At 61.8% G+C, this 15,602-nt stretch overlaps 1 protein-coding gene across 1 annotated transcript in view; it reads left to right on the top strand.

The window, feature by feature from the left end:
- FBLN1 (fibulin 1) overlaps positions 1-15,602 on the top strand; it is a 64,148-nt gene that overhangs the window by 19,014 nt on the left and 29,532 nt on the right. The window contains 9 exon segments of the mRNA XM_023745789.1: positions 854-955; positions 1,666-1,803; positions 2,913-3,050; positions 7,010-7,153; positions 8,252-8,380; positions 9,016-9,141; positions 11,315-11,434; positions 12,414-12,545; positions 14,199-14,322. Of these exon segments, the coding sequence (XP_023601557.1) occupies positions 854-955; positions 1,666-1,803; positions 2,913-3,050; positions 7,010-7,153; positions 8,252-8,380; positions 9,016-9,141; positions 11,315-11,434; positions 12,414-12,545; positions 14,199-14,322 (1,153 nt within the window).

The raw sequence follows: 15,602 nt of genomic DNA, 5'->3' as shown, positions 1-15,602 counted from the left end.
TCATACCCATTGGTCAGTGGCCAGGCCTTGCAGTCTGTTTTCATGCAAAAACGGGCATTTCTCTTTCCCAGACCATTGGGGCAGGTCTAGAGGGCAGGTCGCTTCCAGGCTCACGCAGCAGCTGCCCTGTGGCTGGGGTCTGGTTAGGGAGCCAGTTCATCGCCAAGTGGTGCGGTCGCTGTACAGGAGGGCAGGGCCCCAGGAAGCCTCGGATCTGCTGGGGGAGGGCGGGCATCAGAGGGTCTCCCGGGGGAGGACAGCTGCTATGGGTGAGGGTCGGTTAGAGGGGAAAGTCCCATCACCAGGGGATTGGGGTGTCGGGTGTGGAGACGGGTCGGGGGAGGCTGGCGCAGTGGGCGGCCCCCAGGCGCCGGGCAGTCAGACTGTACCGGGAGGATTGTACCTGGTAGAGGTTCGTCCTCATGAGACTTGCGCTGGGGCATCCTGCTGGCGGAGGCGGTCAGGGCTCGGGGCTGGGAGTGACAGCGGGCTGAGCTCAGTGGGAGCGGGACTGGGACCGGGTCCGGGCTGGCCTCGGAGATGTGGGGACAGAAGGGGCCTCTCCAGGGCCCGCCTCCCTGTGTGGCCTGGGCCCTCGATATCCTTGCCGGGTGGGAGCGCCCCCTCTTGTCTGCCCTGCCCCTCCCAGCTCTGCTGCAGCCACGGAGCCCGCCTGGAGGCACCGGGGCTGGGACCTGGAGCAGCGGCCCTGGGGGTGCCAGAGCCAGACCCTGGGGTCCCCCGTGGGAAGGCGGTGGCTGCAGCCTGCCTGTCTCTGTCAGTCACCGAGGGCAGAGCTGGGAACCGAGGGTCTGGCGCGCGCGGCCCGCAGCTCACGTCTGTCCGGTTGCAGGCGGCGGGCCGTGTAAGCAGCAGTGCCGTGACACCGGCGAGGAGGTCGTCTGCTCCTGCTTTGTGGGCTACCAGCTGCTGGCCGACGGCGTCTCCTGTGAAGGTAACGGCGCCGAGCTCCGGGGACAGGGCAGCAGGCCGCTGCCCCAGGGCCTCTGCTTCTACTGACATCCGGGCAGGTCCCACTCTGTACAACTCAGGGCCCGTTCCTGGGGAACAGCCCCGGGCCGGCTTCCCAGCATCCTTGGTGTTTGAACCACATGCCAGGCGAACATGAACACAGTGCTGGGAACTGGGGTTGGGTGTGGGGTCTGATTGGGCTCTGAATCCCGGATCTGCTGAGTGGCCTGGGCATCTCCCTGCAGCCCCCCTCAGCCTCCCCACAGCCCCCCTCAGCCTCCCACAGGCCCCTCAGCCTCCCACAGCCCCCTCAGCCTCCCGCAGCCCCCGCAGCCCCCTCAGCCTCCCACAGCCCCCTCAGCCCCCCGCAGCCCGTTCAGCCTCCCACAGCCCCCCTTAGCCCCTGTCAGGAGATGGGCCCCTTCTATGTTCTGAAGGCACAGGACTCTGCCTGGCCTGGCTGTTTGCTCAGCAGGAGCTCAGCAGGAGCAGTTGATCAGAAACTTACCAGGGGAGACACCCCATGGCTTGGCTCCCGTGGTGGGTGCCCGGGACTCCCACCCAGTGCCCAGCTTGAACGCGCAGGCGTGGGGACTGGATGGGAGCAGGGACCCACCCGCTCTGCCTTCTGGAACTTTCCTTGTGAGAAAGCGCCGTTCCTGCTGCTGACACCGCGTTGCCCGTCTCCCCTAGATGTGAACGAGTGCATCACGCGCACCCACAGCTGCCGGCTCGGCGAGTCCTGCATCAACACCGTGGGCTCGTTCCGCTGCCAGCGGGACAGCAGCTGCGGGACGGGCTACGAGCTCACTGAGGACAATGACTGCAAAGGTGTGACATGGTCCCAGGCGGAACGCCCTCCTCTCCCCGGGGTGGATGTGGGGTGGGAACGGCGGCCCTGGGCTCCCGGGCTCGGGGGTGCTGCGCCCCGGGGGTGGGGTGGGGGTCACCTTCTTGACCTGGAGTTAATGAGCTAATGGCAGCGCCCGGGCGGTTTGGGTTTCTGAAATCGCTCAGAGCGTGATCCTTTAAGACCAAGGCCAGGGCTGCACTTCAGTGCTCACATGTGCTTGCTGCAAAGTCGAGGTAATATATCTCGCACAGCAGCTGCCTCCCATCTGATGCAGGCTCCCTTGAAGTTCAAAGCGCCTTCCACGGCATAAAAACATGACATTTCTGGCCGCCGGCCTCCCCGCGCCGAGCCAGCGATGCTATTTGGCAGATAAGGCTTTGATGAGGATCTGTCGGAGCATAGCTTTGTGCTGAGGGGTTCCAGCCCTTCAGACAACAAACCGCTTGTGTAAAAACGTCGGTTGAATTATGAGGCCGGCTGAAAAGCCAGGCACGCCCTCCTGACGGCTGAGGGCTGTGGCCCGGCCCGGCCGCCCACGCCGCCCCTGCAGGCGCGCTGGGTGGCGTGGAGCCTGGGAACCCAGCGGCTTGGCCGGCTGGAGTATACACTTCTGAGCGTTTGACAGCCTTGAACTTCAAGGGGAGGGCAGCCAGCACTCAGATCCTGAGAATCACCATTGTTCATGTTTGTCATATTATGACAAGTCCGGGATGAATGAGTTTATAGAGACAGTGTTTATTGCCACGAAGATCATCGCTCTCTGATCTAAGCAAAACATGTGCGCAGCCCGAAATGAGCATCAAACGGCCACATGTTGCCAGGAGAATGGCCGGGTTATTTATTATGTAACAGAAAGCCGGTCTCCTGAGAGCCTTGGGGGGAAGCCAGCGTTTTTTTAAGCCGTTAGCAGCGCAAGCCCCGCTTGGCTCCCCCGGGGCCCCTGTCGTCCGTGACCTCCCGATTGAAATGTTTGGGGTTGGAGCTGAGGAATGAGCATTTCTTAGAAACGTGCTTGTGATGTTAAAGTGTTGTGAGATGCTTCTGGCGGGACTCTTGCTAACCATTTCCTTTTTTTATGATGTACCAGATATTGACGAGTGTGAGAGTGGTATTCATAACTGCCTCCCCGATTTTATCTGTCAGAATACTCTGGGATCCTTCCGCTGCCGACCCAAGCTACAGTGCAAGAGCGGCTTTATACAAGATGCTCTAGGCAGCTGTATTGGTAAGACTGCCGCCAGGCTGCCGGGTCCACAGGCGGGGCGAGCCGCGGCGCCGGCCCCCTAGAATGTGGGGGCTCACGGTGGACAGAACAGAGGTCGGCCAGCTTTTTCTAGGAAGGGCCGTGTCTCAAACATGTCCGGCGTTGCGGGCCAGACCGTCTCTGCTGCCCCTGTGGGAAAGCAGCCACACATATGCCAACAAAGGGGCAGGGCTGTGCCCCAATAAAACTTTATTTGCAAAATCCATTGTCGGGCTGGGCTTGGCCCCAGGGCTTCATGGTAGCTTAGCAGCCGCTGGTGTGGGGCAAAGCACTCGAGCTTCGGAGTCAGGTTCGAACTAAGGGACCGGACGCAATCGCTTCCTTCCTTTGACCCTCAATTCCTTCTGGGTCCCACAGGAGTAGTCATGGGAGTAGTCATGTCCGGCTGTGGCTCGGGCAAGGCTTCAGCAAGGTGACTGAAGGGTCTGGTCTGTAAAAAAAAAACTTAAAAAAATCATCTGGATTCGCAGTCAAATTCACAGACACAGAGTGGAAGGCTGGTGGCTGGGGGTCTGGGGGGCTTGGGGAGTTGGGTTCTAGGGCACAGTTTCAGTTGGAGAAAATCGAAATGGCCTGTGGATGGATGGTGGCGGCGGCCACACAACAGTGTTAGGTACCGAGTGCCACTCCTCTGTGCGCTTAAACGTGGTGAAAGCGGTGAATTTTGTTACGTATGTTTCACCACAAGAGAAAAAGCCTGTGTTGCTATCAGAGGAGACCTGGGGGACGTGCAAGGCGATGGATCCGTGTGAGCTTAGAGTGAGGAGGAGGTGAGGCGAGACAGGCCGAGCTGGAGAAGCTGCGGGGGGTGGAGGCCTGGGGGCGGGAGCAGCTGCTGGGTCACTGTTGGCACCTGAGCCCAGCTCGGCCGCCTGCCCTTGGCCTCTGCAGTCGGACCCTCTCCCCCGTCCGGGCTGCAGACGCCGCTGGTCACAGCCCACCTCCTGGCTGCCCCTTCCCCCTGAGCGAGGGCTGGAGTTCTGCCTCAGCTCCATCCCACCCTCTCTGATGAATCTGCTGATCTGTGTGGAAATGGTAGTTGGCATGGGGACCCCTTTTATTTAAGTGCCCCCCCACGAATATGTCAAGAGAAATAGAGCAGCGACCCCTTAGCACAGGGCCTCCCCTGAACCCAGCCCCAGTCTTGTTCCTAAAGCTCCCCTTTCGTCCTGTGGGGGCCTCAGCTGCTGGGGTTGGCCCCAAGCCAGCCCAGCTGTGGTCGCTGAGGCGGGCAGCGAGCAGAGGCCCCTCTCCAGGGCCAGCAGGGGGAGGGCCTGCCGGGACCTGCTGCTGCTCGAGGGGCTCCGAGGGGGCGCACGGCTGCTGGGGATGGAAACCCTGACTCAGGGCAGGAGCAGCCTGAGTCGCACAAAGCAGGGCATTTTCAAGTCTCCGCTCAGCCCTGGCTTCCTGCCAGGGGTGCAGCGCTGTCCAGGGGAGGCCCAAGGGCAGCAGGAGGGACAGTCCCTCAGATGGGGGAGCCCAGGCGAGGGGGGGGCACAGCCTCACAGGGGCCCAGGATGTGGCGGAGGGCCCGCCGCCAGCGCCTGCTATTTTGTGGGCGCAAAGCCCACGGCCAGCCCTCTGCCCCCAAGGTTAGGATTTGTTTAAAATGATTGTTTTTATTTTGAAAGCCACATGCATTCTTACTGACCAAAAAGCAAACCCAGCCCCAGCGCAGGAAGGGGAGGCCCCGCTCGCGGGGTCTGGTCTCTGCGACTGCGTCCTCGCGGCTCTTTGTTTTTATAGAACGGCCCCCCTTCTGCCGCGGGCTTCCCCCATTAACAGTGTCCGGGCATCCTTTTGTGTCCGTGCCTTTCAGTCGTCTTTCAAAAATGACTGAAGTATCCTAAGAATTCTTCACGAGGTGCAAGCGCAGCAGCGTCTCCGGAGGCCCCGCGCCTCCTGCTCACACACCTCCGCCCACAGCTCGCTCACCCCCCGCCCCCCCCCCCGCCCCGTCAGTGCGGGCAGTGGTGGGAGCACTGACCGCCCGTGTACCCAGAATGCATCTTGCTGGAGCCCCTGGAAGCCTCCCTGGGGCCCACGAGCCCATGGGCCACCCCTCCGGCCACACAGCCCACAGCGGCCGCTGCGGAGCTCGGCCCGCGGGCCAGGGCACAGGGCGCACAGGCCCGGGATAGCAGGGCCTCTTTCCCTATTGTAGAGCGTAGAGTTCTAGGTCCGTGAGGCTTGGTCCCCGAGGGCTTTGAGACCCACATCTTTGTGGGTTTCCTTTTCCTTCCGGTCCCTCCACGCTCTCACCGTCTCTCTTTCTGCTCAGTGAGGCCGAGGGAATGGGCCAGGGCAGGCGGGTCTCCGATGGTCCTGGATCCCGGGGGCGTGGGGGGCAGTGAACGGTTCCAAGGTCATTGGGTTAAACAGAGTGGATGGGCCCTTTACAGCTGGTATCTGGGCCTCCCGGGTGAGGGAGAGGTGGGGCAGGGCGTTCCCAAACTCCTCAGACCTTTTTCATGTATTTGGTCTTTGTTCGCTCACTCTCCCACTCGCTCACTCTTCCACTCGCTCACTCTCCCACTCACTCGCTCACTCACTCAGTGGTCACCTGGTCCTCTGCCATGGAGCTCGCGGGCTGGGACCCCCTCTCTGGAGCACACGACGTCTCTAGGGGCACCTGGGTTCCATGGCACAGAGTTTGGGAACTGTAGGTCTTGCTGGGGAGCGCAGGGCTTCGCAGGGAGGGAGCGCTGTCATTGCTAAACGTGCATTCATCCTTGACACGGGCAGAGGCCCACGTTTCTCTGTGAAGGACTAGATGGCGGCCATCAGCCTCGCTGGCCGCAGGGTCTCTGGCAGCCGCCTCCAGCGCAGATGAAGGACGGGCTGTGTCCAGTGCAGGCACTTACCAGCAGGGGGGGAGGCTGAGACCCTGCCCCAGACTCTGACCGGCTCCAGCCTCGAGCTGGGAGCTTCCTGTTTATACAGCGCAGATAAGACCGCCCTGCCTGCGAGGGCAGCGGTGTGCTGTGTGGTCAGGGCAGGGGACGTGCGGCTGGCAGGGGACGTGTGCTGGTGGGCCAGCAGCCGGCTGATCTGTCTGAGGAGGGTGGGTGTGGCTGAGGGCTGAGCCCTCGTTTTGCCTTCAGCCTGGGGGCCCTCGACGGTCCTCTCACCCGGCAGGTGCTTTGTAAGTGTCTGCCTGACACTGACAAATGGAGGTCCTTTGAGAAGCCCCCCAGCAGGACGCCCAGGCGGTGGGTCTGGCACCGATTTGAGCGGGAGGAGTGAGCGGACGCGTGCGCAGCGCTCCTTGTTTGTTTACTGGCGCATCTTGGCTGGTGCGGGTTCATCACAGGCGGACAGCCCAGGGCCCTGTGTGGGGGGGTGTTCCGTCAGCGAGGGAGTCAGCGCAGGCCCCGAGGGCCCAGGTGGGGGCGGGCAGGAAGTGTCTCCTTCAAGGTGGCACCAAGCTGGGCAGACGGGGAGGTGGCTTCCTAGGCAAGGACCCTGTACATAAAGGCCCAGAGGTGGGACCCGCCTCCCAGGCCAGTCACCGGAGAGCACAGAGCCTCCCCGGGGCCAGGGTGCTGGCGCCAAGGGGCCGGCCACCTGTCTCCCTTGGCCCGCGCCCGCTCAGGGAGGGTGCCCGGTATGCCCGTGGAGTGGGACACGGGTGGCACCCAGGTGGCCAGGCCCACCGGCGGGACTCAGAGGGGCCCTGACGGTGGAGGGGCGGGAAGCCGGGTGGCAGCTTTGGACTTGGTGCCGAGGAAGGTGGAGGTGTCGGAGATCTAGGGGCGGGAAGACGGGCCAGGGAGGTGGTGTTTCAGGGGGTGTGTGCTGGCGAGATCTGGGGCCAGTGGCGGTCGTCGCACCTGTTTGTGGCTTTGCACAGGGGAGGGGTGGGGGTTCTTTGGCGCTCTGTGTCTAACCACGGCGTCTCTGTCTCTCCCCTGCAGATATCAATGAGTGTTTGAGTATCAGCCCCACGTGCCCCGTCGGGCACACGTGCATCAACACGGAGGGCTCATACACGTGCCAGAAGAACGTGCCCAACTGTGGCCGTGGCTACCATCTCAACGAGGAGGGCACCCGCTGTGTGGGTTGGTATTAAAAAGAAAGCCGGTCGGAACGGACTCTTCTCCTGCGCCCAGCACAGCCTTGCTTCTCTGGAGGGGACAGTGCGTCCCCAGGGGCAGCCATTGCCCGTTCCTCCAGCCCTTGCTGGTCTCCAGGCACAGGCCTGGTGGGCGCTGCCTGGACGCTGCAGTAGCATGCCAGCCACCCCGCCCCAGCTCCGTCCCTCTCGCTCGGTCCAGTCCTGGGCTGAAAGCTCTCCGGCCCCTCGGTGCTCAGCCCCCAGGGGTGACAGAGAGACACAGGTGCCCTGCTTATGCGCGGTCCTCCCGAGCGGCTCCGACCTCACACACCGTCTAATCCAGGTGCAGTGGGTCCCGCTGCTCCCCGAACAGGCCTCCCTTCCCTCTTGCGTTGCTCCCTCTGCCCACCTGCCCTCCATCTCCTGGATCCAGGCCCAGACCCTGCGGGCCAACAGGGGCCTTCCTCCCCGTCACCCCCAGAGCACTCCCTCAGCGTCCCCCCATCAGCGGGCACTGCCTGCCGTAACTGAGGTCACTGTGACCCGAGTCCCTGCGGGCAGGGGCAGCTGTCTCCCAGCCTGGGCCCCGCACACAGTAGGTGCTTGGGAAATCGTGTTGAAGCATAAACGATGCTGCTTTGTCATGTGCCTTTCAGTTTGCTCCTTCCCTCTGACCATCCTGGGGGCACACACACACTCTTACACACACACACACACACACACACACACACACACACACTCTCTCACACACACACACTCACACACACACTCATACACACACTTTCACACACATACACACTCACACACACACTCTCACACATACACACACTCTCATACCTACACACATACACTCTGTCACACACACATTCACACTCACACACACACACACTCTCACACACACACACTCACACACACATTCACACACACTCACACACGCATACACTCTCACACACATTCACACACACACACACTCTCACGCACACTCTCACACTCACACACATACACACACTCACACACACTCACACACACATACATACACTCTCTCACACTCACACTCACACACACACACTGAAGGTGTTCAATGTGTCTTTCTCTTTGCAAGACGTGGATGAGTGTGCGCCGCCCTCGGAGCCCTGCGGGCCGGGCCACCTCTGCGTGAACTCCCCTGGAAGCTTCCGCTGCGAGTGCAAGGCCGGCTTCTATTTCGACGGCATCAGCAGGACATGTGTGGGTGCGTGGGATCCCGGCCAGATGGCACCCAACAGAACCAGCCCGTGCTTCCCGGGGTGACCATGGTCTGCTCCTCAGAGCAGGACCCTGAGTCCGGAGACCCATCCGGTTCCGGCTCTGCAGCCCCCCTACCCCTGGCCTGAGCCGGTCTCCCACCTGCACGCCGGGTGCTCCCCGTCACCTCAGACCTCCGAGTGTCTATGAGGCTCCAGCCCCTGGAAAAATGCCCCAAACATTAGTGATTTCCTAGAGATTCACTCTCCAACTGCAGGGCCGCAGGCCCCGAGCTGTGCGTGCAGCCAGGGCAGCGAGAACAGACAGCATGGCGCCCGGCCTCCGGGAGCAGGGACAGACCCTGCTTGGCTCGCCTGCCCTTGGTCAGAGCCCCTGGACCCGCCCTGCCCTCGGGGCTCTGGGGCAGAGACTCAGGGGCGGGCACACACCCAGAGGCATCGTCCTGGAAGGAGCAGGGGGGCCCAGGGGGTGGGCCCAGTCGGGGGGCAGGCCCTGTGTGGCCCTGGCTTCCTGCTGACCTGCCCTGTTCTGGGGACAAGTCGCTTTGCCCCCTCGTCTGAGAAAGGAGCTGAGGGATGTGGAGGGGAGGCCGAGCCCTAAGCCCCGCCCGCTGCGTTGCAGACATCAACGAGTGCCGGCGCTACTCCGGGCGCCTGTGCAGCCACAAGTGCGAGAACACGCTGGGCTCCTTCCACTGCAGCTGCTCCGCGGGCTTCCGGCTGGCGCCCGACGGCCGCTCCTGCGAAGGTGAGGCCCGGGCCAGGCGGCCCGTGGGGACTGACCCACGTCCGTGTCCCCAGCACGTGTGGGAGGACAGGTTCGCGGGGGAAGCGCCTGGGAAAGGTTGCTGTCAGGTGCTGGAGGCCACGCACCTGCCCGCCCAGCCGCCCCCTGGGCTACCGGGCAGATGTGGGGAGAGTGTGGGTCGGCGTGTGGGGTCGGAGCCACAGAGCCACCAGTTGTTCACGTGACCGTGGGGAGTGGCCACCTCGCCTGCTTGGTGGCCTCATGGGGGAAGTGGGTGGATGCGCCAAAGAGAAACAAAAGCTGGTCAGAGTTTACGTGGACTCTGGCAGGGGAGAGACCTTGGTGCTCGCTGCTCTCAGCTCCACCAAAACCAAAGGGGAGCTTTAAATGCTGGGTGTGTGGTGTTTTAGGGGGGCCGGGGCCCCTGTCCTCAGAGGACCAGTGGAGGCTGCATGCTGAGGGCTCGGGTCTCTGAGTGCGCGGGGGTGGGGTGGGGGAGGTTGGACGGGCTCCTGGTGCCGAGAGCCTGGCTTCTCAGGTGGCGCTGGCCCCGATGGGTGGAGATGAGGTGGTCAGTGTGTCCAGTGCAGGGTCTGGACATGCCGGGCCTCAGCACAGGTCTCTCCTTCTGTGGGGCCAGGCTCTAAGGTCAGCAGAGAGGGAGACCTGTGACAGCCCTGGCGATCCCCCACGTTGCCTGTCAGGCCCTGTTCTGCACGGGCAGTGCCCGGGCCAGGGTGCAGCGGGTGCAGGCGCGGAGGCCCCAGGTCCCGGAATAAGAGGAAGGGTCAGTGAGGTCCGCCTGCCAGGCTGCGCTCCAGCGCACGCCATTCTCAGACTGGAGGCCGACGGTGCGATGTGCTCCTGGCGCCCGCGCTTCCCCCGAGATCCCGGGATTTGTCCCCAAGAACCAGACCCAACTGGTGTCTATTCACAAGGAACCAGCTTCCCACTGGGGTCCTTTGGGCCTGGGTTTAAATCCCTGTTCTGCCCTGTTTGTGGCATTTCTAGGCCTCAGTGTTCTCATCCATGCAATGGGGATGTTAGGGCCCATCGTGGAGGGGTCGTGAGGATGAGACGAGAGGAAGCAGATGACAAGCTATCACACGGCTGGTGTGAAGTGGGGCGCTGGCAACGTGGCGACGGCTCGTATCATCGTTATTATCGATCAAGGCTTGTGCCGTCCCTGGTCCCCCTCAGTGACTGGAAAGTAGACACTCATATCTGTGTCAGTGGGCGATATTGTGGACACAAAACCAGGGCCCGGCCAACCTGGCGTGTTATTCCACTAGGCCTTTACAAAGCGCCTCCAAAATGTGTAGTTAGAACATGGTTCCCGCTTTCAGGGCATCTCTCTAGGATGTGACTGACGGAGCCACGCTGGGCAGAGGCAGGTGGGCAGGTGCAGCCAGGCTGGGGGTGGGGGCTGCAGGGATGGAACATGGAGGGCAGGGGGAAGTGGCTAATGGATGTTCTCAGGTGCTCCGCCCTCCTGCCCTGCTAAGAATTAGCGGTAACTCAATGTGAGAAGAGACTTCTGGGCAGAGGTTGGCAAGCTTTTCTTTCTAAAAGCCACTTAGTAAATGTTTTAGGCTTTACTAGCCAAAGTCTCTATTGGAACTATTCAACTCTAATAGATCTGTCCTATTATAGGGAATAAGCAGCCTTAGATTGCAGTAAATGAATGCATGTGGCTGTGTGCCAATAAAACTTTATTTACAAAAACAAGTTGGGGGCCGATGTATGCTGATCCCTGCTCTAAGCAAAGGGAATAGATGAGCGAGAGCCCAGAGTTGCTGAGTGGCCCGAGGAGTTCTGAGCGTTGGAGTACTGGGTGTTGGCGTACCAACAGGGTCATGCAGGCCCTCAGTGCAGGGGACCTTGTCTGGGACGTGAAGCCGGGAGGACATGATCACATTCCGTGAGAGCTAGAAGGACTCTGGTACCAGTGGGATGGAAGGAACTGAGGTTAGAGGCTGTTACTGCCGCCCAACGGGAGAGGGTGCAGCTGGAAGCAGGCCGTGGTGGGGATGGGGGATCCAGCCCTCTGTCTTTCTGGGGACCCCAGGCGACCCCCAGCCCCGCACTCGAGGACCTCCGGCTCTCTGCCTCTGTTCATGGCCCCAGGGACGCGGGCCATGGCTCTGAGGTGACCCCGGGCACCCTCTTTCAGACGTGAACGAATGCACCAGCAGCCCCTGCAGCCAGGAGTGCGCCAACGTCTACGGCTCCTTCCAGTGCTACTGCCGCCGCGGCTTCCAGCTCAGCGACGTGGACGGGGTCACCTGCGAAGGTGAGTCTGCTCCCTGCGGCCCCGTCTGTGCAGCGCCTTTGCGGGCAGGCCGCTTGCTTTCCCCTCTGCCTGAGACTTACTGGGTGTCCTTTACCCGCCCTGAGAGTGAGGTTGGGAAAGAAGCTAAGCCACTCGCCATGTAATGGTGGTGATCACCGTGTTTGCCGGGACCCCCAGGGGTGAGGAGGGGGCTCGGGACCACCCACATCCCTGACTTTTGAGGGCCCCTCACTGGCTTGGGCCCTCCTCTTCAGCATGGGGTGCGCCCCACACTCTCCAGGGAGTCGGAGGATGAACCCTGGTGATGAGTCAGAAGCGCTTCCTACAGCGCCTGGCCCAGCGAGGGCTTGGACCAGCCGTGGGCAAACTACTGCCCGCGGGCCAGATCCGGCCTGTTTGAAATGAATAAAACTAAAAAAAAAAAAGACCGTACCCTTTTATGTAATGATGTTTACTTTGAATTTATATTAGTTCACACAAACACTCCATCCATGCTTTTGTTCCGGCCCTCCGGTCCAGTTTAAGAACCCATTGTGGCCCTCGAGTCAAAAAGTTTGCCCACCCCTGGCTTGGATGCTGAGGGGCTTGTTGCCGTTCCGGGAGGGTCTTCATCAGCACGTTCATAATGCTGAGCACCAGGGCCCCTGCCAGTGCAGGCTCCTGACCGGTGGCAGGGCTCCTGACCTGGGGTCTTTCTGAAGCCCTGCCTGTCCCCTCTGCTCAGCCCCCCATCCCGCCTCCTTCCCCACATGAGCTTGCTGTGTGGCCCGAGGCTAGTTCCTTCCCCTCTCTGGGCCCGTGATGATCCTTCCCCTTCTGATGTGATGATCTCCGACGCCACCCCAGCCCCTGCACTTCGAGGGCTCCCGTGTCCAGCTGGCCCTGTGCGGCTGCCCTCCCCGGCCCCAGCCTGGGCCCCTGGGAACACGCGGCCTAGCCTGGGCCACACAGGTGCTGAGGGTGGGCCTTGCTGTTGCAGACATCGACGAGTGCGCCCTGCCCACTGGGGGCCACATCTGCTCCTACCGCTGCATCAACTTCCCCGGGAGCTTCCAGTGCAGCTGCCCCCCAACTGGGTACAGGCTGGCCCCCAACGGACGCAACTGCCAGGGTGAGTGAGCTGGGCTCCGCGGGCGCAGGGCACGCTTGGGGCTCTGGTGTTGGGGCTGACCGGGCCACACCATCGGCGGGGTGCATTCAGGGAGGGGAGGGGAGGCCTCCACAGGTACCCTGGTCTCCCACACCTGCCCCCACTCCCAGCACCCCTGACCACAGAGGGTTCTGAGCCCTCCACCCTGCCCTCGGCAGCCCCAGGGCTGGACCAGGGGCTGATGGCCTTTAGGAAGAGGCCCGCCCGGGAGGAAATGGGAAGTCCTCACCGAGGACTCTTCCACAGCACGTTTGCTGAGTTCACACTCAGTCCTTTGACAAACCCCAGACCTTGCTAGGTGTTAAGGGCAAACAGTGAGCAGATGGGGGAGCTAAGGTGCCCACCCCTGCCCAGACGGGGGGAGGGTGTGGTCTGGCTGTGTGACAACTCCAGGGTCTCTAGGCTAGGAGGGTCCATTGGGGCTGGGGGTTGGCTCTGGCCTGGACGGATGAGGGGACACTGGGCCCCCATATGTGATGTGCTCCAGGGGTCATCCTGCGGCCCGTGCCTGTCCTGGTAATGGGGTGCTGAGGAGATCTTTGTGAGCGAGTGGCCTGCCTGGTCACTGCCTTACCTCCGGGATCGGCCCCGAGGCGGAGTCTAGAGGTCAGATCTGTCCAGTCCCTTACTCCAGAGCCCCCACATGGGCTGGTGACCCAGAGGCTCTGGAGGCCCCGGTTCTGTAGATGTCATTTCTGGTTTTGAAGAAGGTGACCCTGACCCAAGGCAGCAGCTGGGCGTGTCCTGGGAGGCCCCTGCAGCTGGTCCGGGCTGTTTTCAAATTTCTGAGGGAGCAGATAACTTCCCCGGCCAGACTCCCTCATCACAGCCCCTGGGTCCTGCCAGATGCAGCAAAAACACATTCCTGATCCCCGGCTCTGGGCCAGTGAGATTAGAAGTGTTACTTTCTCCACTGAGGTCAGGCGTTCGGCCCCTCTTAAGAGATGCCTCCTGGCTTGGTGATGTCCCCTGGGCCCCACCATTTGGCTGCTCCGGAGAGTTGTGGGCAGGGGGAAGGCTCCCATGTCCAGGGTCCAGCCCAGGCATCGCTGACCCTGGACACCGGGCACAACGTAGAATCGCACTGGGCCTCGGTTTCCTCACCTGTAACACGGGGCTCGCAGCTTCACTCTTTCCCCGCTGGGATGTCTGAGTCACGTAAGGTGAGGGCGATGAGCCTCGGGAGCTGCGGAGAGGCGCTGGCTGGTCAGAGCGTGGGCCCTGGCGCCAGCCTGCCCGGGTTCAAAGCTCGGCTTACAAGATGTTTGACCTGAGGCCAGCTCCCCCCAAATGAGGGAAACAGTCCTTGCCTCAGTGAATTGTTAGGAGAATTAAGAGAACTCGGTGAAGCATTTCCAGGGCATCAGAGTGTTAGCTGTAATCATTGTTATGCTCATCCCAGGGATTGTGAATAATCAGTAAACACTATAAATTAAATGTCCTAGAAATATAAGAGCTGGCACAGGGCGCTGCTCCAGAGAGCTGTCAACGGAGGGCAAGGATGGCCCGATCCCCACCCGACTCTGGCTGGTGGGAGGCCCCAGCACCCCCGTCTGTGGGTGGGGACTGCTCGGGTCGCCTCGGCCTTCACTGTGTTGCTTTGGTCTCTCGCAGACATTGACGAGTGTGTGACCGGCATACACAACTGCTCCATCAATGAGACGTGCTTCAACATCCAGGGCAGCTTCCGCTGTCTGGCCTTCGAGTGTCCGGAGAATTACCGTCGCTCCGCGGACACGTAAGTCCCTCAGCCGTCAGTTGTCTGTCTGTGTCGGCCTTCCTGGGGGTCCGCCTCCCAGCCTGGGCAGGTGGTTAATGAGTGTGCCCCCCGCAGGGGTCTCGGGAAACTCAGGACCCCAGATTCTCAGGCCCCTGAATGCCAGGGAGACTGGTCACAGATACCAAGGTCTCCCAGGAGCTGGAGGTCGGCGGGCCTGCTCTCCCAGCAGCCTGTGCGTGGAGCCAGGCCGAACCCAGCCCCCTTGTTTCCCAGTGGGAAACTTGGTCTGGGGACAGCTCTCTGGGCCTCAGTTTGCTCATTTGTAAGACACAAATGTCAGAATGCTCTAAATCACGTGAAGGTGGCGATGACGCCAGGTGGGCCCACGTAACAGGTTGAGGCGTCAGTATTAGGAGAACCCGTCTGAAAGCCGGACTGTGTTCAGCCCAGTGGCTGTGGGAATCGTGTGGAAGATTCCGTGGCCATATGCCATGTGAGCCCACCATCCCAGGCCCCTGGGCTGCCTGCAGGATGTCAGGGATCCCCCTTCCTCAGGGAGCAGTGAGGTCTCCGGGTCCACCGCACACCATCCTGGTTTTATTTCGTCTCGGTTAGCACCACGGTCAGTTGTTTCAGGAAAAGCTCCCCGGTGGGAGACAATCTCAGGAATGTGCATACGTGAGCTGTCCTCCAGCCCCTGGACATGGCTCCAAGCCAGCACCCAGCCAGGCTGACTGTGCGCTTGGCCCCTTGACCTTGAGCCTGCTCCTCCCGCCGGAGGATCAGTCCGCCAGGCCCCAGCGTCCACTTGCTCAGCCCCAGGGCCCTGACTCCTGGTTCTGGCCCGGCCTCCAGCGTGTTGAAACCCTGAGCAGGTTCCAGCCAGACTCAGACAGCCCAGGCCCTTGGCAGCCTCGCCCTCCCCCGGGGCTGCTCTGTGCCCCCGCCGTGTTTTGTCTACTTGGAACCCAGCACCCGCTTCCTTCCTGGGCTGGTCAGGAGAGCGCTCCAGCACTGGGCTTGCCAGCGCGCAGCCTTCCAAAGAGGCTGTTACGCAATGGCCAGCGGGCGGTGGCCCTCCTCTGGTTAAGGAAGCCCGTGTCCTTCATGGAGGCTGTGCTGCCCTTTGTCATTGTAAGTCCCCCTCCCACAGCTCCGTCCACCTCTGCTGTTTGCCGCCGGCTTCTAACACACAAACCCGGAGATAAAAGGCAGGAGCCTGCCCTGGTGCGTTCTTCACGCCTCCTGAGCTGCGGCTGGGCGGGTTGGCATTGCCCGCGGAGGTTGTGTGAAATCTG

This window comes from Myotis lucifugus, unplaced genomic scaffold (genome assembly GCF_000147115.1).
Source record: "Myotis lucifugus unplaced genomic scaffold, Myoluc2.0 scaffold_582, whole genome shotgun sequence".
NCBI lineage: Eukaryota > Metazoa > Chordata > Mammalia > Chiroptera > Vespertilionidae > Myotis > Myotis lucifugus.
Note: the sequence above shows the minus strand (reverse complement) of the source record. Positions and strands in the feature narration are given on the sequence as shown.